This window comes from Strigops habroptila, chromosome 5 (genome assembly GCF_004027225.2).
Source record: "Strigops habroptila isolate Jane chromosome 5, bStrHab1.2.pri, whole genome shotgun sequence".
Lineage (NCBI taxonomy): Eukaryota > Metazoa > Chordata > Aves > Psittaciformes > Psittacidae > Strigops > Strigops habroptila.
The window spans coordinates 17477887-17502629 of record NC_044281.2 but is presented as its reverse complement, the minus strand read 5'-3'; the positions used below and the strand labels follow the sequence as shown (position 1 = coordinate 17502629).

General features: G+C 40.9%; 1 protein-coding gene across 22 annotated transcripts; it reads left to right on the top strand.

The window, feature by feature from the left end:
- The first annotated feature begins 5739 nt into the window (after positions 1-5739).
- Positions 5740-24241, top strand: HNRNPA3 (heterogeneous nuclear ribonucleoprotein A3). Of its 22 annotated transcripts, none has more exons than XR_003991454.1 (14): positions 5756-5920; positions 9944-10055; positions 10561-10584; positions 14553-14675; positions 14767-14913; positions 14996-15206; positions 15440-15529; positions 15606-15698; positions 15827-15907; positions 17001-17147; positions 17971-18096; positions 18184-18255; positions 21316-21390; positions 23615-24241. XR_003991454.1 is itself a non-coding variant. In XM_030486472.1 (13 exons), the coding sequence occupies exons 2-12, from the start codon at positions 9990-9992 to the stop codon at positions 18234-18236; spliced, it is 1161 nt and encodes a 386-aa protein (XP_030342332.1). In that variant the 5' UTR covers positions 5756-5920; positions 9944-9989; the 3' UTR covers positions 18237-18255; positions 18342-20765. The 22 variants fall into 22 exon arrangements, 18 of the variants coding, with proteins under 18 accessions (XP_030342338.1, XP_030342335.1, XP_032775827.1 ...); XR_003991452.1 differs by having other exon boundaries at positions 15591-15698; XR_003991451.1 differs by having other exon boundaries at positions 15591-15698; positions 21583-24241.
- Positions 24242-24743: the final 502 nt, after the last annotated feature.

The following is a 24743-nucleotide window of genomic DNA, read 5'->3' as shown; positions in this document are numbered from 1 at the left end:
AACTGTCTTTATTGCACATGACCTACAATATTTGGTAAACAAGCATGTGCAGCCATTTCTGTGGCAAATATTCTAGAATTACAAGACATTTTTTGTAAAATCATAACATTATTTTCCATGGAATACATCAGCTCATACACTTGAGCTCTCTGAATGTACAAATAACCAACCACCAGCTGCAGTTTCCTCACCTTTGGCTATATTCTCCCAGCGGCTTCAATATATTTCTCTTAATTAGAGTGATCTAATCAGCCACAATGAGTAGATTGGTTCTTGACATTCTCTAGAGCTTTATTCTACTTGCCCAGCACCTCCATTAAACTCCTGGTATTGGTCAGTATGATCATTGTAAATGTAGCCAGAAAGAATTATAAGATACTTAGCAGATACTATTATAATGGTTATGATACCAGTTTAAATTACAACCACTTGCATTTTAGGGCATAGTACATTGTATTTAGCAATATCTATTTCTAGCTAAATCCAAAATTTCTATGTTAGGAAAGAAAAGAGAAAACTTGTTTGGAATTCATTATGAAGACATGATGATTTTTTTTTAAAACAGATACGCCTTAATGTTCCAAATGCAAGTATTAGCAATGTGGTATTACCCTGTGGAATTTAAATTTATTTTGGCAGCTTTTGAAGGACATAATCTTACTCACATATGTTTCATGCTATATATAAAGAACTGTACATATGTCCTGGCATCAAAGTAACCTAAAAATCTCAAATAAATATTATAAAATGAATAAAATGTTTCTCAGCAGCAACAGACCAGAAAATAATTATGTAAAAAAAATAAATGTATTTTGACATATCTGACTTGGCAAAAGAGTGTAATATTTAATAGTGGAGCCCAGTTTACAAACAGATGAAGACGTAGCATGCCATCAAAAAGCATGATCCTAGCAGCTTATGCATAGCTGGGAGAGTAAGTGCAGGAAAAGAGTTATCTACATAGCTGTGTTTTTAAAAAAATCCCGTCTGCAGCAGTTGTTGGCAAAGCAGTTGTTACAGGAGCTACACTGTATACCAGATAAACACTTAAAATTATGTTTGATATAAATCACAGTCTGAAGAATGTGTTCAAATTCAATTTAGGAAAAAAAAAGAAGTGTGATGTTTTCATGTTTAGCAGTCAGAAAAGGCATTTTGTGCCACACAAATCCAGTGCCAGATGGAAGGCTAACTATTGGCTGAACACTGACCATGTGTTTGAGCTGTGTGGATATGAAAACCCCTCCCAGAGCCAGATCTGCATTGCAGTCTAGGGAAGAACAAGATTTATTTCCCCAGCCCTCGCCTCTTGCACAGATACGTAGGCAAGCAGGAAATCCACCTGCAGTTCCTCGCCTTGTTAAAATGTACCAAATAATACTTAATACTTAGCTAGCTGTACAACCACTGCTAAGTAGTGTTTTCCAAATCTTAGTAACAAAGACTGCACACTAAGATCAAGTATAGTCAGATACTACTTTTTACCATTTTGTTTTCAAGAACTGCAGATTTTACCTGCTACATCCTCCATTTTTCTTCTTTCTTCTAAATCTCAAGGGTTTTTTTCTTCCTGTGTAGACAACACAAATCCCAATTAAAAATTATTCTAGAAATCCTGTGTTTCTTACCTTTTCCCAGTTGTGATGATTTTATTGCACAAACTTTAGCACGGATGATTCCTCATGCACTGGCATCTTCAAGCACAACATACTAAATTTCCTTTTACCTGGAGTTTTCAATTCTAAGTGGCTATCACATTATTTTTTTCCTCTAGCAATACGTATACTCTTTTCTATTTGATCTACATTAAAAGAAAATATACGTTTGCTAAAAAAAAAAAAAAAACAAAACTAGCATAAACAAAGTATATTGCTTTTAAGAAAGCCTTAAATCTACCCTAGAGCCTCATATAACTCAAGCAGCATGGAATGTTAGACATACAATACTTTATCTCAAGTAAGCTCCTTAAATATTGTTCTTGACACTTCAACATGACACCTTTACACTTTGTCTAGGGCATAATTTTGCTAGTAACAGAATTCCTCTTATCCTAACATTTAAACAATAGATGTGAAATTCTTGTGCACAAAGTTACAGAGCCACCTATGCTATGGCATCTCAGCAAGCTATCTTTCCTTCTCTGCTAGAGGATTTATTGGTTTTTTAGTCCTAATGTCATTCCTAATGCACACTTTGTCCTTCAATTTTTGTGAAAAGTGTTAAAGCAAATAAAATTTTAAGAAGAAAATTCAGATAAAACATAGAGAGAGCAGGTAATGGAATAAAAGAGAGTCTAATATGTCCAGATGTAATTAGCACCCAAAGAAGAGCAGAATAAATAGGGAAAAAAAATGTTTAGGAACCTTCATTTTTAGAGCAATCCAAAATGCAGAATTATTTTCAATATTACATATCCGGTACAAATATAAAATATTCCAAAGAATAAACAGAAGAGATACAATTTGTAGAAAGAATTCACTCTGTGTCCCTGAATGAAACCAAAATATATGAAGGGAAAGCAGTTTAAAATTATTTTTAATTCAGCTAGTTGCTAATTGTTTGATCTCTCATTTCCTGGATCACAGCCTTGGGATGTAGCTCTTGAGGAATACAGTCATGCAAAATTGATCTAAGGTCTCTGACAGATGGAGTCTAACACACATAGTTGCAAGAGTTTGGTGTTATTTCCCCAAATGTTTGCTGGAGATGACTAAACCTGTACTAGGCTGGTGGACAAGTGTGTGTCGTTTTGCTCCAAACTAGCTCAAAGGCTGACATATTATTTCAAATGCACCTTTATCAATTATTAAAGTTAATATAGGAGACTGTAAATTGAAGCAGCTGACGTATCTACATGCATTCACTGACTTTCACAGGAAAACAGCAGACAGAAAGGGGAGATGCTACCTCAAACCCCTGCAACCAAGTCCTCCAGAGACTGCCAGAGTTCTGGGGCACCAGACACTTGAACTGGCACAATCTCAAGTAGAAAAGGTCCTCAGGATTTGTTCTGTCTGGAGTGTGTGTGATGCATACATGTATATGTATATAAAGAGTATTATTAACAATTTCTGACATAAAGCAAATACTGTAGCATAATCATACTACTAATTCTGATATCAAGAATCAGGTTCTTGGTTCTACATATTTTTTAGTTAATGAACTAAAAGGTTATCATTCACCCTGTGCTGCATACAAGTACAAGAAGAATTACTAAAATGCTAGCAGTCTTTACACTAATATATTATCCTGTCTTTGTTCAGTGAAGCTCAGCAGTTTAAATCAAATTGGGAGATGAAAACAATTGTTTCTAAATGCAGAAGGTAGCCGAAGCTGCAGCTGCTTGCACAATGGTCAAGTGACTACAGTAACACTTGTCCATGTTTAAGTATTTCTACAACCCAGAAAAAAGAACTGAATGTTAAACAGTCTTTTGTCCTGAAGCTCACACAAACATTTAACCACATGGCCCTCGGGCCTTCTTATCAAAACTGTAGTTTGGGTCCTTTTCAAAGTACGAAACTTAAATATATTCTAACCAACTACATTTGCAATGCTATCATAACAATAGCAACATTTAATTACAAATGAGTCCATTTGTATGTGCAACCTAAGAGGCTTATAGAAAATATACTTATTTCAGTGAATTGTCTCCATTAACATTACTATTCTGCACATCAGAATTCAAGATCAATTTCATATTCCCATCAATCTCTGTCTAACACTAAAAAAAATATAACCTTGGTCAATTTCACCGACAATATTTACATATCCAAAGATTCACTTCATAAACAAGTGCCATGTAGGAAACAAGCTATACAAATATCAGACAAACCCATAACAAAAAAGGACAATTAAGAGAAACTGACATTTCAGCCACAGACACATATAAAAGTTAAAAGCCTTTCCCTTTTTTTTTTTTTTTTTTAATACCAGGTACAAACTACTGTTCCCTTGGCTTAAAAGAGGAGAGTACATTTGCAAGCACTGCTAGGAAAAGAGTAAAAGCCTGTTAGCCATCTGCATAGATCACCAGTACTGCATCTGCTACATAATATGAAACTTCATCTGACTGTGAAATTGCCTCAGCCAGAATAGACACAGGTGTATGAAATGCTGCATTTTCTCTTATGGAAATGAGTGACCCAAAATGGGAAGCAATATTCTGCTAGGTAACAAGGAACCTAGTTTACTTGCAGAAAATTGTTTGCCTGAAATCAAAATTATAGTTTTTCATCTAAGACCTGAAACTTGTGGATAATTTTCACCAGCAACTGTGAATCTTTGTAAAATGTGCATCTCCCTCATCTACTGGCTTGTCTTTTACGTCAGTGCAGTAAGCACACTATTATAGAATTACTACATTCTGTACAATTGACTTCACATATGGGAGGACAACCATGAACTGAAACTATGGAATTGAAATGTAATCTGCCTATGGCTGTCCAACCAAATGAAACTGCAAGACAATCAGCCTCCGTTAGTGACACTTCACTGTGAAATGAATGACAATCAAACTAATCAAGGCCTAAATGCAAAGAGTATCTGGAGGCTGCTGAGATTTCCAGTGAGTTTTACTTTCTAGAAAGTCACCTGCCTTCTCACAGAGATCAAAATATAGGAATAATACAAAAACTACAACTTCCGCACACAATTGCAGTGAGAACGTTTCTAAACCTATTGGGAATTTCTCTATATATTAGGAAAATTCTCTGTAGTTAATCAAACAGGTTTTGATGCTTTTATATAAATGAAAGATGTTAATATGAAAGTCAAAGATTATATTTTCCTTTTCTGTGGTGGTTTTTTGTTTGTTTTTGTTGTTGTTGTTGTTTTGGAGGTTTGGGTTTTTTGGTTTTGGGTTGGGGTTTTTTTGTGTATGACCGGCAGGGTAAAGATATAAAGAAATAAAATTAGCAGCTAATACTAAAGTTCCAGTGATTCATAACCCTTTAAGTCAAGCATTTCACATGCTTAGGTACACACTTACAAACCTTCCAGTAAACCACACCAACTGATTTACTCCTTTGTAGAGCATAGATGTATTTTTAAACATGCTCAGCGCCAACACCTTCTAAATTGGGATATCATACTGAAATAGCTACTGATACTTTGAGAGGCTACAGATAACCAAGACTGAAGAAACTTTTAAGTGTAGCTTTTTATGCTTTTTTCCCCCTATTTCATTTTCCTGATAAGGAAAAAGTCGTTATGTGTGTGATTAACTATGTTTTATTCCGGACAGAATGACTGCAGGAGACCCTTTCTTTTTAAGTCTCTATGCTAGTTTATAATGACAAACGCCATTAAGAGACACAGGCAACGCCTCCGCTGGAGAAGCTACGGAGGTTTGTGAAACTTATTACTTGCATTTGTTTTGGTGCTCAACCAGAAACACACTAACCTACCCTTTCAAAGCGTGAGCGCTGAACAGCCTATGGAGAGCAATCTTTGAGTTGCCTCTCTGCAGCGTCTCCAGGATAAAAACAGTACGTGGACACAAGTAACTTCGCCGAAAAGGTCCTGGGCGCCTCAGGCAAACCCTGACACTCCTGCTGGAGCCCCCTGCAAGCACCCCACTCTTTCCCTTTCCCTTTCCCTTTCCTTTTCCTTTTCCTTTTGCTTTTCCTTTCCTTTTCCCTTTCCTTTCCTCCCTTCCCTTGTCCTACGAGGGGTTTTGTCTCCCCTCGCCCCCCCTCCCCTCAGCAGCGCCGGGGGTGGGGGGGGGCCGCTGACACGCACGCGGGGCGGGGCAGGGGCCCTACGTGGCGAGGAAAGGCGGGGCCCGCCTGCGCGCGCCACTGGCGGCTGCGCGCTGGAGGGCGGCCACTCCCACAGCGGGCGGCGGTGAGGGCGCTGGGCCGGCTGCCGGCGTGGGACCGACGAGGGCGGGAAGGCGCTTGAGCTGAACGCTGGCACGGTTATATCTTATCTTCTTCTCTCGCCTCTGCTACCTTCCCTCCCGCCCTTCCCTGCTCTGCTCCGGCCGCTCTCGCTCCCGTCCTTTTCCACCCGCTCGGGGGGAAGGGAAAGGGCCGCTCCGCCATAGTGCGGCCCAGGGCTCGCGGGGGGAGGGGGAGGGGGAAGGGGAGGGGCGGCCGCCTCTGAGAAGAAAGCGGTAACGGCCGCCGCGCGCGCGCGCGCGGCTCGCGACCCACCCCGCTCCCACCCCCCCCCCCCTCCGCCTCCACTGTGTCGCGCGGTGCCTGGAGCCCGCCTTCCATCACGTGACTCCCCCATCCGCCCTCCCCCGCTCTTCTTCTCGGCTCCATATTGGTTCTGAAGCGGGCGAGCTTGGTCACAAAATGGAGGTAACTGCCCGCCGCGTAGAGGGAGCGGGGCTTGCGAGCCTCGGCTGAGGCAGGGGTGGAAGGGGACGTGAAGCGGCCTCCTTCCCCACCGCTGATTCCCCCGTCCCTCCCATCTCCCCCGCGGAGGTAGAGCTGCTTTAATTCTCCGGCAGAGCCCCCGGGCGGGAAGGGGGAGTGATGGGGAGGGGGAGGCACGTCATGGTGCCCCTCGCGGTTCCGGCTGGTGTCCCGGAGCGGCCGCCGCCTCCTTTCTGCCGCGTTCCAGACCCCCTTTTCCACTGAGATATGGCGCATTAGCCTGCAATGGCGGCTGCTGGCAGGAAGAGGGAGGATGCGGGAGAGGCTGCGCTTCCGCCGTGCGGCCCCTCGGTCGCAGCGGCTGCGGCCGCCATTTCGCTGCCCTCCAGCGTGCGGGTGGGGGAGGCCTGGCCTTCGGCTTGGCACGGAGCTGTGGGCGGCAGAGGCGTCCTCGGCTATCCTGCGGGACACCGAAACACTTAGGCGCAGATTCGGGCGAGAGTGAGGAGAAGTGAGCCCTATGCATGTGTCATTGTTCTGTCCTCCCTGACCGCCCCCCCCGCCCATGTAAGCTACCCAGAGTAGTGCGCTAGGGGTATTTTCCCACTAATTTTCTTGGGAACGGAGTTCTAAAGTATTGTGTTCGTGCTTCTCGCTAAGGAATGCTGGTACATCTTGCAGCACCTCCCCAGTATCCTTCTCCCCTCATTCCATTTCCGAGGGGGCTAGCACGTGTAGCGAGCTTTTGCTGGCCGGGGAGGTGGGGGAAGGCATACTGCAAAGCTCTCTCCACTTCCATTGCTCCACTCCCCCAACCACACATGCATAAGAGCCATGGCACTCGGTGGCATCCTGCCATGATCCTGGTGGGAAACATGAAGAGACAGTCCTGCACAAACCTTGGTTCATATTTTCCACAGCTTGAATGAAGTCGAGATCAAATGTGCACTCAGGCAATCACCCACACCCTGCCTGGAGGGAAATACTGTCATGATATTCCCCGTTGTTTTTCTTTCCTCCTCAAAACCTAAGGTTTTTTTGTTTTGTTTTCTTTTTCTTTCTCCTCAGTTATTTCAGGTAGAGTATGGTGAGCAAAAATGGTGCAGGTTTTGTGTGTGGCATTTTTGTCTTTACCCCTTTCATTGCAGGCAGAAACCTTATAAAATTGAGAACAGAGAAACCAACAGGTCACAGTAGTTTCTGTACTTGCATTAAAAGCAGACAAGAAACTGGATCCCCTAGCCAAACAGCTAAAAATAACCTTTCTGTGTAAGCAATTGTTTTAGCTGCTTCAGGATTGTTGAATAGCTCGACGACTGGGAGGGATGATGAGTTCAAAGCATTTGAACATGCTTCAGTAAAGCTTGGAAACCCGTCAGACAAGTTATTAAGCTAATATCTTCCCCCCCCCAGCAGATGTTCCTGTTAGCATTGGGAATAAATTGCCAACACACTTAGAGCTGAAAATCTGTTATTTTGCTGCTTTAATTCTTAGGTTTGGCATGATACACTGTATGCGTGTTAGGTCCAACTGTAGTTATTTAGAGAAAAGACCAGTACATCTCCATAGTATTGTGTGAGTGGACAGGTAAACTTCCAGCCTGGGCATGTCTGTTTCACTTCTATTAACTTCTTGTCTCTGTAGGAGATACACTAGTGCTGTAAGTTCCTGTGAGTAATGAAGCATCTCCTACTGACTTTTTTCTCATTATAACAGGTTTGTTCTGAGACTACTTTCAGTTCTGTAGTTAGATTGTAGTGTCTGATCTTTTCAGTGCTAGTTTAACTCAGCTTATAAGCTTTCTGAATATTTTTATTTAGAGTTGAATGTTTTGTTGATGCTAGGTACAGAAAGGCTGATAATGACAGCTTTTTTTAACAACATTCTATGAGGCAAAGTAGGAATAGGGCTGACCAGGGCTGTGTTCCACTTCAGCTGATGGTGTGCGACAGCAAGGAGACAACTCCGTTTTGACCATCCTGGCCTTCAGAGGCCATCGTGGCACAGGCCATGTCCAATAGCTTTAAAGTGGCTGGCATGGGGCCTCTTTGGAGAAAGCAGCAGGTGACAAAATCAGAGAGGGACTGCATATGTTTCATTACTTAAGCATATCCCTTTCCTACCTAACAATTCCCAAAGTTTTATTTTGCCATACACCTACTTTTTTAAAAAGCTCTTGAATTGTGAATATGCTATTTCATACTTCTCCTGTATGACTTCAGGAATTGGAACAGCTCAGTTGAAACGCGCAGTATCCTAATACCTCCTAAGTCAAACTGGTGTTTGATTTAAAGGATTTCAGGAGCAGGTTTAGCGTGGTGTAGAGCGGAACTGAAGGTAATACAAACACTTTGATGTTACATAATTTACTAGTTAAAATTGTTAATGCATTAAATCATGGTACTCATGATTTCACAGTCGAGTTTAATTTGGAGCTGGATTTTAGCATGGATGTACATTAAATAATAATTTCCAGTCTGAATAACAGTACGTATTGGTCATTAGCAGACATCTGCCTGCCTTTCCCTATGCAGTGTTTGCAGGAATAAAACTTTCTTCAAACACCCATAACCCGAACAAACAAAAGTGCCACAAAAATACACATGATCTTGTAAATATCAATGATTTTGATACAGCACAAGTGTAGTTTTACAGAAGCATGTTGTGTAGTTATTGTGTTTTGGCTACTGTAATAAAGTTTCAAGAACCATCCAAAGTTTTGTGGAATTGTAGCCAAAGATACTAATACAGTATAGTAAGACAAATAACTTGCTGATCTCAAAAAACTTGACATAAAGGCTAAAGGGAATATGATGGTTTTGCTAGTTTGAATGCTTCTATATGGGTTCATTCATCGAACTTACCTTGTGAAATATTTGATTTTTATAATAATATGTGTATCACTTTGTTAACAGTTGTTATTAAAAGTTTGGCATGTAAATAGAGAGTATAGGGTAGTAATCAAATACATCATTTGGAAGGAAAAGTAATGCAGATGACTAGTGCCACAGATTGCTGAGGATCAACTGTTAAAATTCGTGATGTTGCAAGAGTGGAATCAGTAAGGGATTCTTGCACTGGTGTAAGTGGAAAGTATTTTTCAATACAGAAAACATTTAACACATCCTCTAGAGTTCCAGGCTGCTGGATAACCAGTTGCAGTATGTTACACATAAGAGAATTCTAATGAGCAGTATTTGCAAAATGTTAGACAGTTTGGGGTTTAAAATCCAGAGAAGTAGAATTTATGCAGTGGTTTGGGTACCAAAAGTGGGATTTGCTTGCCCTGTACCAGTTGTTAATCATGATAGTTATGTAAGACAGTAATCAACATAGGCTGTTTTCTACAGATTTTAGCATTAGTTTGTTCCTAGTTATTCCAACAGCTGTAAAAAGCTTTTACTAGGATAGCAAATGTTCCTTCTACAGTTCTTCTTAATCGTGAGCAAAATAGGCAGGATTTTCACTCTACCCTGTTGAATTCTTAAGGTTTTATCTACTTTCCCCCATCTCCTGTTTCCACCTGTAAAGCCACACCCCTGCGCTGCAGCCAGAGAAGGCCCTGCTTCACAGGAACTGGGGTAAGTACTGACTTATCCAACCTGTTTTCTAGGTTTCCTAGAGCTAAAAGAAAGGCTGAGTTAGAGTACCCTTCCAAAATGGCTGCTCTTAAGGAAGAGAGAGAGGTGGAAGACTACAAGAGGAAAGGAAGACGATCCTCACAGGTGAGAGGATTGCTTTTTTTGTTTAAAAAAGTAGCTTTAAGGGGAAAATATGAGAAAACCCACAACTTAACCATTTCTATCTGATGTATTAATTCATAGCTTTTTTTTTTTTTTCTACCTTCTTCATCCCTGTATTGACTGACGGAGTAACTTTAAATTGCAGTGTATTACTTATAATTTTAAGGGGTGGGGTGTTAAGCATAGTGGGGAAATTTTGCTTTTATAGTTTTCTGTTCTAACAAAACTGATTAAATGTATGTTTGTGATAAAAGCAAGGTGTAATTATTAAGAAATTCATGCATCCTCAGAGTATCAGCAGGAACTTGATTCCTTCCTATCTTCAAAATCCTGTTTTTAGTGGGAATGAAGACAGGTTCTTTCTTTCCTTTTTTTAAATTTTTTTTATCTTTTTTTTTTTCTTTTTAATTAAAATGGTTGCCTTATAGTCACTGCACATGAAAGGAGGCTGTACTAAGTAAAAATAACTGTTTTCTTTTGCTTCTAGCAGAAATACCGTAGACTGAATAAGGTGCGTAGTATAGAGAAGATGTTGGGGCTGTTCTGGGAGGATGGGAGCTAGTTACTGTGGGGCAGGGTGTGGAAGCGGGAGGGGGGAAAAAGTCTTGATACCCTTTAGAAAATAAACTCAATATTAAGATCAGCAAAGAGGGTATTTAAGATGCTTGTATAGCTTATAACTGAGACATTTTCTGATTGTTCCTTTTGACTTGTTTGCTTTCTAACATTACTTTTCCAGGGTGCCTGAATATTTTAGCTAGTTCAACATTTTCGGGAATGATACACTACTGCAATGCGGGAGGGCCTGTGCACTTGAATTAAGAACAAACCTTGTCTGGGTTGCATGTGTCTGGTAGCGTTTGGTTATTTTGTATTGAAGTATGGTGTGTAAAGTCCTTCTGGAAGGAATGTTGCAATTGTCTCACTGCTTTGGACTTTGGATAGAATGTAACTGGGGTCACTCGCTGCTTAGGAAATGAGCTCTTGTAGTTTAGAAAAGTAGCTTGCCCTGGAATGTGCTTAAAAGCTATTAGTTTTCTGGAGGAAACGGTTCACAGGGAAAGTTGGTGAGGCCACAGTTGTCTGTAGGCTTTCCCGTTTAGGGAGGCGGTCTGGGATTGGGCTGCCTGGGGGGAGAGGGAGCAGTCTGGTCTTACAGGACTACCTGCAGATGAGCATAGGTGTGGTGCCAGGCATTTGGTGGACACTTGCTGGTGTTCACAGAGGTACAATGCACCGGGGTCCACCTGAAAACAGTGCCCTGAGAGAGGAATACTGCAGCTCTAAAAGGCTGGCTATTCAAAACCCTGGCCATATGGAAGTTAAGTTTATAGCAGACTTGGAATAAAGGCAGTACGTATCTGCAGCAGTGTTGTCACTTCTGCAAGGATTAGGATTTTTACATGAGAGGGGAGGGCAGTTGCCATTTTTTCTTCCTCTCTTACGAGAGAGGTGCAGTTAGGCTCTGAGTGCTGAGTGCTTGGGGCTTTAGGTAGGACGCAGGAGCCACAAGCTCGATTTTGATGGTGAGGAAGGGTGAGCTCAGGGCACCCCATTTCCCCCCGCCCTGCTCCCGGCCCCCCGCCCAGGCAGCGGGACACTCCCATGGTGCCACTGCGGGCGGCGGGGCGAGCGCTGCTGCGCGCCTTCCCACTCCCCCGAGCCCCGCCCTCCGGCTCCATATTGAGGGTGGAGGAGACAAGCTCGCTCACAAAATGGAGGCGGTCGGTGCCGCGCAGGGCTTTGGCCTGAGCGAGGAAGTCGCTAGTCACTGCTGGAAAGGAAGTTCCCAGCCTTCTCAGAGCCTGTTAATATGTTTGGGAAGCCCCTTATACAGCTTAGGGGGAGAAACAAAGCTTCTTGCTGGCTGCAGGCTAGCTGGGCATTCTTATCGCTACCCCTCCTCCTTCCCCCACTTCCCCCCCCGACTGAAGGAGCACTGCAAAATGGCGTGCTGGCCCGCAGTATCAGTTGAGTAGGAGGGACTCTGCTGGTCTTGTTGAAGTACTGTGGTAGCTACACTAGGGAGAAAGGGAGAGATGTGTTGTGCAAGGTTTGCCGCCCAGTAGAGATTGCTGTTATAAACAACTTCAGCAGAAGGACTGAAAAATGATGTCGTGTGTGGTAGAGGACAGCGCTTGGAAAATCCTAGAGATGCTTATCCCCAGTGAGAAAAACTGCCTGAAAAAAAACCCCAATTAATGCTCTAAGAAAATGTTGCCTTTATGTCTGTGAAGAGTTCCTATAACATAGATGTATTCTGGGACTAATTTCTCTCCTATAAAGAAGCTGTAACACCAGATGTTTCTCCTCACATATGAAATGGCAGTTCATGTGCCCATAATAAAAATAAGGAGAAAAATACTTCACTTTTCCTTTCAGGAGTGACCTGAAGAGTTTTGTGGTCATTCTTTTAAGCTAAAAGCAGTCCGAGTTGCTAATTAAAAACCCCATAGCCTGGAGGGGTGCCAGAAAACTGCAAAAAGTCTGTCTAGTTTTGCCTCATAAGGGTTTTGGCTTTGGATGACTCCAAACTCTACAGTTTCACATAATAGATTTCCTTTAATGCGTAGGAGAATTTGAAACAGTTAATAGTCCCAGCTGTAATATAAGCCAGATAAAAATGAAGTACTGTTAATAAATTAAAGAAGAAACAACCCACCAAACAATGCAATTAGCAACAGAAAATAGTATTTCACTTAACCTAAAGCAGTTTCTATATGTAGTAAATGTGTTACCCTGTAAGATTTTAAGTTAACAGTTAGAAGAGAGATTTTCTGGTTATATTTCTGTAGTCCAGGTCACTTGGAATTCAGTAGAAAAGAAGCTTTACTTTGTAGTCACAGGACCATTGAGTGTCAATTATTTATATAATGTTCCCGTAGCTACAAAGTTAGTGCCTTAAATAGGAGGTTACTGAGAATGTTGGTGCTCTTCTGCACGAAGTTTAGCAGGAGTAAGGGCAGGGGTTACTTCCCAGCCAGCTTTTCATAATCTTAAGGCATTGTTTCCTGTATTTCAAGTGGAACATCATAAACCGAGCGTTTCTTAAAGCAGTATATTATTCAGAAATTCTTTTGTCATATATTGCTTCATAATATTCATTGCTCTTTAGGGTGGTTGTGTTGCACTCAAAGGGACGTACACTTTTCTGACCAACCCTAGAACAACCCACCCCCCTTTATTTAAACTGTGGCAGAGCTTAAAGCACTTCACCTTCAGGTTTGAAGCAAGACATCTACACGTAGCAGTCTGGCTACTTTTATGTAGTTCAGCATTCAGCTAATGCTGCATCTCGAGTAGGTTAACCCACTGCAGCAGAAATGGTGAAACTTATTATGCATTCATGCTGCAGAATTAAAGTCATACGCAGCATAGCTAGCCAGCGGTTTAGCTGGCCAGCACCTTGTTGTGGAGTGTTTTACATACACAGAAGTACCAGCTTGCTAAATAAGATTTCAATTTGGTGGTTTTTCATAAGCCTTCTCTGTCTTGGGGATGGGAGAAAGTTATATTTTTTCATAAACTCCAGTCAAGTGTACGAGGATATTCCTGGCCTAACTAAAAAAACCCCCCATGCAACACTGAAAGAGCAGAAACACCAACGCACTTGTAAGCCCACTTTAATTATGCCATGTAAAACTGGGCTCTGAAAATAGCACATTTTACAAAGTGGCTGGTCATATATAGGTGATATTATCAAGAGATTCAGTTATACTTGTTTGGTTTATGATGCCTGTTAAGGTACCAGTCTTACTCCAGTAGTTGTACCCGCTGCTGGTCATTGATTGGTCGTTACTCAAAGCATTATTTATCTGTAAGACATAAGTCCATGTTGAATCACATTTGAGAGGTATTTCCCGTAACACTGAAAACTACACATGTACTTATGCTTTCTTGCTTGCGTCCATACAACTTACAATTATCAGACTAGAAAATTTACAATTTTAAGGAATTAAGAATTGATAAATTTCTTCATAATGCATAAGAATAACCTTTCACAATGGATATCCCAAAGGACTGGACACTCCGTTTGGACGATAACCTTTTCTTCTTGTACATGGTGTTCTTAAATTTTTCTATAGTTCCTCATGATTATGCTTCATAAGGTGTTAGAACCTCCCTTTATGTAGTAGTGCTTCATTGCTAATCCCTACAGAGCAATATGCAACTCGAACATAAGATAGGCATAGAATGAACATACTTCCGGGGCGGTGGGGAGAGACCAAATTATTTAGTATATTGAAATCTCTTTACTGATGTTTGCATTCGAGCACTTAGTTAGTTAGTCTTTTAATTAAAATCACACCTCATTGTTTTTACTATGCTGCTGTCTAAACCCATTAGAAGTCATTGTTTTTATGTAAATGTATTCCACCTATTTGTAGTTATAATGTGCACGGATAATTTTTTTGTAATTCTGTGAAATTTTAACTCTGGTTTGTAGTCAAAATACATTTCTGATTTTTGATTTTGTAGGGCCATGAGCCAAAGGAGCCAGAGCAGTTGAGAAAGCTGTTCATTGGAGGTCTGAGCTTTGAAACAACAGATGATAGCTTGAGAGAGCACTTTGAAAAATGGGGCACACTCACGGACTGTGTGGTAAAGTGTCAAATACTAGTTTGTGCTTTTGAAAGGATAGAGGTGCTTAATCTAGCACAGAAATGCAGAGTACCCCCTATGTTTTTTGCAGGTGATGAGAGACCCCCAAACAAAACGTTCCAGAGGCTTCGGCTTTGTGACTTACTCTTGTGTGGAGGAGGTGGATGCTGCCATGAGCGCTCGACCACATAAGGTTGATGGACGCGTGGTTGAACCAAAGAGGGCGGTTTCAAGGGAGGTAAGTTAAGTGTTTAAGTTAACTTCTTTTCCTATCTTTACCTAATAATTTAAAACACTGAATGGAATTTTTGGTGTTGTAGGATTCTGTAAAGCCTGGGGCACATCTCACAGTAAAGAAAATATTTGTTGGTGGAATTAAAGAAGACACAGAAGAATATAATTTAAGGGAGTACTTTGAAAAGTACGGCAAGATTGAAACCATAGAAGTGATGGAAGACAGGCAAAGTGGAAAGAAGAGAGGCTTTGCTTTTGTGACTTTTGATGATCATGATACAGTTGATAAAATTGTTGGTATGTAGCTCTTCAGTGAGAAATTACAGGATAAAAGCGTAACAGTAGATTTCAGAGCAGCGGTGTGTGGAACGTAAGCTGTTGACATAATCAACGGTTTTACTATTGTAAGAGGTGGGATGGATTTAGTGTTCCTTTTAAAAGTGTGAACGTGCCTTTCTATGAGAGTTTTACAGCATAGTGCTTTCAGTGATTTGATTTTCTAACTTTGTCCTATTTCACATTTTCTCTAGTTCAGAAATACCATACTATAAATGGACATAACTGTGAAGTGAAAAAAGCACTCTCAAAACAAGAGATGCAGACTGCTAGCTCTCAGAGAGGTGAGTTTGGAGTAGTACATTGGTATTGTAGGGAACTGGTTTTCAATTAATGTAATCGAAGTAAAATATTTTGTAGGTCGTGGGGGTGGCTCAGGCAACTTCATGGGTCGTGGAAACTTTGGAGGCGGTGGAGGGAACTTTGGCAGAGGAGGAAACTTTGGTGGAAGAGGTAAATAACTGGAATGCTTACACAGAATGTGATTCCCTTTTTCTTTTTTTTCTTCCATTTTTTGTGTCAGTTGGCTTAAACACTGGATGTATGTTCAGGAAAACATTCTCATCTGTTTTGTGTTCCAGGAGGCTATGGGGGTGGTGGTGGCGGTGGTGGGAGCAGAGGAAGCTTTGGGGGTGGTGACGGATACAATGGATTTGGTGATGGTAAGTGTATTGTTCACTCCCCCTTCTCTCCCATATGTTATAGCTAGCTCTAAGTCTTGTCTTCGCTTTGAAAACAAAGTCTGCTTTGGTAATAATGTTTTCTACATTGTAGAGCTGTGAAGAGTTAAAGGGTTTTCGTTTTTCCCAGAAAATTATGGGTGGGAAAAAAAAACCCCTCTATATTTACCTTTTAAATAACCTCACTTCACAAGTTCATGCAGCAGCTGTTCATGATTATTGAGAACTAAATGAAAATTCTGATGTCAGTTGAGATGACTAAAACTGAATAAAGCAGTGAGCCACTGTCATAGGAGAAATCTTTTCAATCAACTGTAAGACTCTCATGGCTCAGTAGTGTATTTTTCATTCTTAAGTTTGGATGAGTATCCAAAATGCATCTGAAGAGAACTGTGGAAATTACCAAATGGCTGTGGAAGTAGTGGGGGGTTTTTTGGTGTGGGACACAAATAGGGGAAGAAGTAGCATGTGATCATGTATGTCCTGGTTCTATAAGCAGATATAGGTAGTTAGGTTGAGTTCTTTGCAACTATCTCGCAGTTTGGGATTACTCCATCAAAATGTCAGAGACCAGGTCAGCCTCTGGAATACTAAGTTTCAGATACTTTATGTGATTAGAAAACCAGAATTTTCAGTAGCTTTGACACACATGTAAATAAAGCTATAGGTCTAGATAAAAACTGTGAACAAGAATTCATCTGAGGATCTTGCCTACTTGAGATGTTTTAGTTCAGAGGAATAGAGAGGATGATACACAGTACTGACAAAGCCATTTGTGTAAAGGGTCAGTTACTGCACATCGAGGGGGCAGTGGTGGTAGCAGTGTGTCTGTATTTTCTGTGAGCCAGAATGAAATTCTAAGTATCATTCTTCAAGGGTATACATAAATGAATGGGATTTTTTTTTTTAGTTTAGATAGATGATAAAACTGCAGTGAATATAATACAGGAAAAACATTGGGAGGAGACATTCTTACTCTTTTACCCTGTGTTTGGTTTTGATTTTGTTTTTGAATGGATATTTCCTTGCCAGTTTAGCTTTGGTGTGTTCAATTTGACTCTTCTTTTACTCAAAGGGGGCAACTATGGAGGGGGTCCTGGCTATGGCAGCAGAGGAGGTTATGGTGGTGGTGGAGGACCGGGATATGGAAACCCAGGTGGTGGATATGGAGGTGGAGGAGGAGGATATGATGGCTACAATGAAGGAGGAAATTTCGGTGGTGGTAAGATGCCAGTTTTAATTAGATGTCTCTGTTTTTCAGGCATGTCTGAGTTGTACAGCGTCTTGAATGCAATACTGCTTAAAATGAGTTGTACAGTTAGGTCTTAATGTAGAAGGCTATGTTACATAAGGAAAGTTCTTTTCCATCTGAATCAGCTTTGATATACTATATATACAAAACAACATTGTTTTGCCTGGAACTTTGCAAAAAGCAGCTGCTGTAAATCTGTGTGGAGATAGAGTAGGAGAATTTTGAGGCTTTTGACCGTTTGAAGTATGCTGTTGCTGTCAGATACCAGTTAACATTGTGTAGATGACATCCTCCTTGTGGGGACTATAAATCTAAGTTTATATAAGCTTTTTAATTATTTGCCCCAAGTGTGGGGAGTTAAGCTGCAGAATCTGCATACTCTGATGTGTATACGCAGCATGGCTCTTAAGGTTCTGTCACTTCATGGTGCACATAAATTGCGTGTAGTTTACATTGTTGTCATACAAGGAGTTGGGCTGTGGAAGAATGACAGTGAAACTTGTGTTTCTGTTCATTTTCGGGGTCTGTTGAGATCGCCTACTCAAATCTCTATAAATTTTCTAATATCGTGTGATGTTTTTCATCTCCATTGAAGTACCAGTTTCTAATCTTCAAAATGCTAACAGGTTTTCTGTCATTTGTGCATTGCAAATAGAGGGAGCATGCAAAATGCTTACAATTCTATTTTAAATGGTTTTAAATTATTAGAATTAACATCGGGTATCATAATTCGGCAAGCTTCCCATCCTAAGTGTTGAACAGAAATGACTTTATAAGTCTGTATTTGTTTCAGGTAATTATGGTGGAAGTGGAAACTACAATGATTTTGGCAATTACAGTGGACAGCAGCAATCCAACTATGGTCCCATGAAAGGTGGTGGCAGCTTTGGTGGCAGAAGTTCAGGCAGTCCCTATGGTGGTAAATATGATTTTGTACAGACAACCTTTTTTCTAGTTAAAATTTCTTGCTTTTCTTGTACTTCAATATACACCTTGTTTTTTGTAGGTGGTTATGGATCTGGAAGTGGAAGTGGGGGCTATGGTGGTAGAAGATTCTAAAAATGCTACCAGAAAAAGGGTAGGTGTAATGCATATTTCTAATGATGATTAATCATGTACAACTGTTCACTGAGAGTAATAATTTTCTTATCCTGTATTCAACAGGCTACAGTTCTTAGCAGGAGAGAGAGCGAGGAGTTGTCAGGAAAGCTGCAGGTTACTTTGAGACAGTCGTCCCAAATGCATTAGAGGAACTGTAAAATCTGCCACAGAAGGAGCGATGATCCATAGTCAGAAAAGTTACTGCAGCTTAAACAGGAAACCCTTCTTGTTCAGGACTGTCATAGCCACAGTTTGCAAAAAGTGCAGCTATTGATTAATGCAATGTAGTGTCGATTAGATGTACATTCCTGAGGTCTATATCTGTTGTAGCTTTGTCTTTCTTTTTTCTTTTTATTTTCCCATTACATCAGGTATATTGCCCTGTAAATTGTGGTAGTGGTACCAGGAATAAACAAATTAAGGAATTTTTAACTTTTCAATATTTGTGTAGTTCAGTTTTTCCACATTTAGTACAGAGAATTCTATAACAGAAATAAAATGTAGTTTAGGGTGTTTCCTTGTTAGTTAATAGAGAGGATTAATGCATTTCTCAATTACTATTTTGTATTAATTTAAAGTTAACAATAGAAACACCTATTGATTTGCAGTCTTAAGGGGTCTAGTCTCAGTGTATATATGTAACTGTCAATGACATGAGTTACATAGGCATACAGAGGGAGAACATCTGTATGTTGCATTATAGTTTGTTTAGATGTATAACTAGGATTGAGTTACTCAAATTAGTGTTTGTGAATTATAGAACTAAGCTTTACCTTAATGAAAATTTCAAATTACTTTTTGGTTTGTGCATATTTTTTTAATTTGTAGTTCTGTATTAGTACTAGCGCTTCAAGAAAATAAGGCATGATAAATATTTTAACAAGACCAACTTTAGACACATTAAAGCTGTCTCCCGTCTCATTTGAGATGTACAAGGGATAACTGCAGTTGCTTAAGTCTTGGGTGAAGAGAAAAAGAAACTTGCTTTTTACCTTTATATTTATTGTAATTCCCGAGAAGTTAAGGTGGGGGGAATCAAGTGCCTGTTTCCTTGGGATATACAATGATTCTGTTTCAATAAAACTATACTTTGGGGAGGGTGGTTTGGAATTTTCATCCCCTTTGTCCCCGGTTCCCTCTCCCTCACACCAGACTGCCCTGTTGCGATGAAATGAGGTGTCATAGTGAGAGTAATAGGTGTGTTCCTCAATAACTTAATGGCTATATACTTTCTTGCATGCACCCTAGGCAATTTTCTGGACACATTCTTCTGACTGGGAGCCAAGGGTAGCACAGGTGTAATCACTGGCAGTCCCAGGTAACGCGTTCCAAAAGCCCCTTCACCACGGGCTCTGAGTAGTATAGTTTTCAAGCCTTTGCCCTTGCGAATGTCTGCGGTCAGCTGAGAGCTCGAAGATAAAACAAAACACGATCTAGTTGTAATTTACTGACTAGAAACACTTGCCACAATGTAGACTGGTACAGTCTGGAGTTCCCACAGGTAGAACGATAGCGTGTGACAACTCGATTTTTTTTATTGCACTGGAGTAGCAAATCTTATCAGCACATGTGGCTAGAAATTGTACCTCATTCTCACTTCTGACCTCCAAATTAAGGCACTGCAGCCTGTCCTTTTCTCATCTGATGCCAATTCTCTCCACCATTGCCAGGACAGTGCTTTCTGTCCATTCAGACTCAGAAGAGTAGGGACCCAGTCGATAGAAGAAATGCTCAGACACTTGGCAATGTGGTAATGGAATTACACCTGTCTCACTTCTGGGTCAATGTGCAGTATAAGGTAAATGCAATTCCAGTGTAGGAATGAATCTGCAAAGATGTATGAAATGGCTCGAGGCATCATCAGTCATTAATAATGAATTATAATTTGAAGAAGTAGTAGAATAATGAGTGTGTTGTTTGAAAAAAAAATTAAACAATGTTATTTAAACACTGTTATTGGAGTGTATTTAGACTGCAGTACGTTAAAACAAGGAACTGGTGTCAAGATGGTAGCCTCCAAACTGGATTTCAAAAGTCTGCTTATTCTTTTCTGTGCAGTTTTAAAATATCTCTAAAGCTAAAGCAAGAATTGGTGATTTAGTAAACGCTTCTGTTGTTGTACATACTAATTTGGGCTTGGGGAGGGGGGGAGGCTGTACTTCAATAAAGGCATCTTTTAAACAACCCATTTGGAGTTTGAAAACATTGGAAACTAAAATGCAACTCACTAGGGAGTGAGCCACCCAACTACCGACTTGCTTTGTACATTACTATGCTTAGAAGATGTGTAGACTTGTACCTGGGGCCTGCATCTGGTTGCAGGGACAACAAAGATGGGGTTGATGTCCCTTCTGACAATTGATCTGGTATTTCTAAATTTTTTAGAATGTATTGACAGTGTTCTTTTTAACAGGGCCTCTTGTAGCTGTACTGTGACAACAATGTTAACTTTGAAAAATAGTGTCATAATAAACTTTATGAACAAGATCTGTATGCAACCTTTTAAGAGATGATGTAAGTGACGGCTTTGTAGGCGGGTGGGGTAGCTTAGATGTTGTCTGTAACGTGGAAAAGTGTAAGCCGTGAGGACAGTGATTAACCAGCTTGAAAGAACCTAGGATGTACTCCTCTGACCCATACTTGCTAAGGAGACTCTTAAGACAGGACTTCAGCAGCCTATTGAGTATGGAGAAGTCAGCATAATTAAAGAATGACGAGGCAGCAGGAGCAACAGCTTCAACTTCCAGAAAAGTGAAGGCATAAGATACTGTGCTGATAGTGAGCAGCTTCCCAAAGGCTAGTTAAATCTGCTTATCACAGCTGAAATATCGAAGAAAGTCTAGCAAGAGTTCTTCACCCTTTGGAACCTCCTTGAGTGATAGCTACTTGAGTTGACTCAAAATCAATAGGTCTAGCATTTAGACCTGAAAGGAAGGGCAATGAGCATAGGTAAGGTTTGCCTTTAAAATTTTTCATGAATTATAAAGAGTAGCAGGGGTTTTTTAAACAAGGTAAGAGTAATTTCTTTAATTTTCAGGTTGAATGAGAAGCTGCTGCTTGACAAAATGGGGAATGTCTTGCACATCCTCTTCAGTTGAAGGTTTCTGACTGGGTAAGAATTGTAGTGTATAGTAAAACACTTGTTTAACCCTTACTTCCTTCTAGGCTTTCCTTTGCCAGCCTCAAGGAAAGCCTTAAGTACTAAGGAGCAAGTACTCCAGCATCCGTCATCCAGCGCTCCCTGTTCTGGGTGAGGGTTGCTTGCTGGCATCATTGCTACTCAAGAATCTTCTGTTCCTGGCAGGTACAAAGCTGGTGTGTGTCTGAGATCAACGAGAGAGAAATGAGAAATGCTTTGAACTACGTGCTCTGAAAAGTTACTGGGGTGCTTGGGGGAGGAGGGCGGGAGGGGGGAGAAGCTGTTGTTTGCCCTGTGGTGGAAAGAGGCGCCCTGCAGAGACCCAGCCAGGGAAGATGGGAAGTGGCCCATGCCAGGTCTCATGGGAACTCTGTAAAGGCGCTTTGTGCTGCTCAGGGCAGCAAGTTCCCTCCTAGTAAACATGTCTTGGCTCTACGAGGTGGGTTTACATTTGTACAAATCAAAGAGCTCCCTCAGATGTTCAGTGCTTCCAGGCAGGGGGCTTTAGTGGAGGCTGATGCCGTCATGTGAAGCCCAGCTGGAAGCACAACTGTGTTATACAGATGAATGGCATTAAAGGAATCTTTCATCAACCTGCTTTAATGCAGATCGGTTCTTAACTCTTGGAACATGTATTTCCTTTTCTGCATCTTTGATCGTTACAGACGTGGAGTATTTTTAGCTCCTTTTATATTTAGAGTAGCCTAGTACCTATTTAATCTTGGCAATACATTTTTGAGTCTGCATTAGCTTTGTGAAGTCAGTTTCTATTTTAGCATTGGTTATGCTTCAGTTACTCAGAAAATAAAGTCAAATGGAACCCTTGCATTTCAGTTTAACCTGGAGCTTGGTCATGTTCACAGACTGATTCAAGTATTTAAACTTGTTGCCTGCTGTCTGTAAACATCCAGAAAGCAAACTCTTGACATTGTAACTTAGAATTAAAGTTAAGTTGAAAGTAACTTACAGTGGTGATTGATGTTGAGATTTTCAGGTAAGCAGGAGCTACTTGATGGAAAGCTCACAATGACTGTTTGTGTTTTTGACAAATGTTGACAAACATTTTCGATTAGCCAAAGTTGAGCCAGAATTTGGTGCAGTAAGGTCACAGCCTCCTTAGCACAGCATGCCAGGCAGTGAGCTGCTGAGGTGACAGCTTGCTTTCTTACACCTAGAGCTGGAAAACCTTTGCTTTTCCGCTGCTGGGCAGGGTTTCCTCATGAGCTCACCTGTACATAGCAACAGGTAGTGGGGAAGAGCAGTAGTGTGTCTCTGCTGAGGGCAAAGGCTCTGTTCTTGTGGGAGAGGGGAAGTGTTACTATTTTTGAACAGTAGAATGTTGAAAATGTTGTAACAAAAACTCTGCTCTGCATCCCATTACTAGGCCTGTGTGTAGAGCATAGCTCAGCCTTAGCATGAGAGGAGTCTACGTTGCTGCAGACTCGTTCTGTGCTCTGGAGGGTGGTTTTTGCACCACATGTAGAGCTAGATAGTCACTGGCAGAATTATTTTCACCCTTTGATTTATAACACTCCCGTTAGACTAATTTGCTTAATCTCAATTATTCATACCCCAATTTGATCAGAAATAAACCTTGTCAAAGGTAAACGCATGTATCTTTGCCCAAGAGGTGCTTCCAAGAGTTAAGAATTTTTGTTTGTGGGTAGGTTTTTCTGCAGTGGCTGCTATTGAAAACAGCTGTAAATGGAGATGTAAAGATGTAAAGTCAACAAAGCATTGGTCCTTAAGCTGCAGTTCTACAGAAGTTTATTTGCTGCCTAAACCTTTGTCTTAATCTAAAAGCAAACAGTACTTCCAAGAAGTGAAAATGTATTTCCCCAAAAGGGGCCCAGGTTGATGCGGATGTGATAAGTGTTTTGTTATTATAGAACCCTGAAATGAAACACAGCATCTTAACTTTGATATCATTTAAATACTTAAGGCAGGAAGGGGAATGCTCATGTCTTTCAAGCATTGGTTGTGTGATGTACTGACTTGCTGTCTTTGGTTCCTGTGTTCAAGACATTAATGTGTTTTCATAGACTGTCTGCACCGCAGTGGAATATTCACTTACGTATCGGTCTGTGGTCTCTGATGGGCGTTTATATCTTAAGCTATGTGGAGCATGAAAGATCTTGAGTCTCTCTGAAATTCGGGTATCTGATGGATGGTTCTTTTTCTGCTGTGGGTGCTACAGGTTGACATCTCTGTCTAAGATTAGCTTTTTCCTGAACTAAAGTAATCCAAGTATCTCCGTAGAAGAAAAATGGCCTTCATGTAGAAGATAATATCGCAAGATTGGAAACAGAATAATATGTTACAATAACTGGCAAAGACTTGAAGAGCAACGGTGCCAGTGTGCTGAGATCTTAGAACTTGTGCTTAAACAAGTTTGAAAATAGTATGGAAATTTTAAAATTTCAGTATAATCCATAATGGATTGAAAATTGTTAAAAATATTTCCATTTTGTATCAGAATAAAGTGTATGTTGTCAAGTGACTCACATCTAAAATGCGCTACCATCACCTTTCTTTAGTGCTGTGCAGAACACAAAGCGGTCCTAACTCACTGCAACACACCGAGTTACAGGATCAGCTTTCCAGCTTGGGACTGGTGGTTCAGCCCCACTCCTCAGCTTTGCTTTTAATGGTTGTAGAACTGAATGTTCTGATCAAAAAGTAAGTGGCCTCTGCATGGGGAGTTGTCGGCGTGCAAGGTCAGCATTGGGATGCGTTAGACTTGGCAATGTCACAGTTGCTCTTGGCTTCGGGAACATACTCTGTACCTCAGTAATAACAATAAAATTAAGGATTTAGTTTGCAATCGGATGGTTTTGCATATACTAAACTAACGTGGAATATTTATTTCCTTGATGATGCTGGGTGTTCTGATGTGAATACAACATTCACTGTGTTGGTGATACAAAAAGTACTGGTTTAAACTCAGTATGAGTTGCGGTGTGAGTTACTTCAGACTGATCCTTTGCCTGGTGGAATTTGAACAAGGCTTCTGCATTAACTGCAGGTTTTTTGTCATTTCTCTTTTCATCCTGGTAATGGAATAAGTATCCCTGTGTTAGGTTTTCAGCATGGGGGTAGTACATGTACAGCACCGCCTGCAAAGGCTGTTTCTAAGGGTGCTGTTTGCCCTCGGCTTTCATGTTAGCACTGAAACAAGGAACAAATGGAAGTGGAGGGCAGGGGGTTACTGAGGTCTCTGTTTTATACCCAGTTTGTAATTGAGTATTTATATTGCAGCTAGAGAGAACATCTCAGATGTCAGACATTTGATAGCCTGGTTAATGGCAGGGGGAAACCCAGGAGCT

Bases quoted from the DNA above. Each gene is read 5' to 3' on its own strand.
- HNRNPA3 (XM_030486466.1), top strand. From the start codon at position 9,990: ATGGCTGCTCTTAAGGAAGAGAGAGAGGTGGAAGACTACAAGAGGAAA. The intron at 15,530-15,590 runs GTGAGTTTGGAG...ATGTAATCGAAG, and splicing joins GACTGCTAGCTCTCAGAGAG to TAAAATATTTTGTAGGTCGT. The intron at 18,097-18,183 runs GTAAATATGATT...TGTTTTTTGTAG, and splicing joins TTCAGGCAGTCCCTATGGTG to GTGGTTATGGATCTGGAAGT.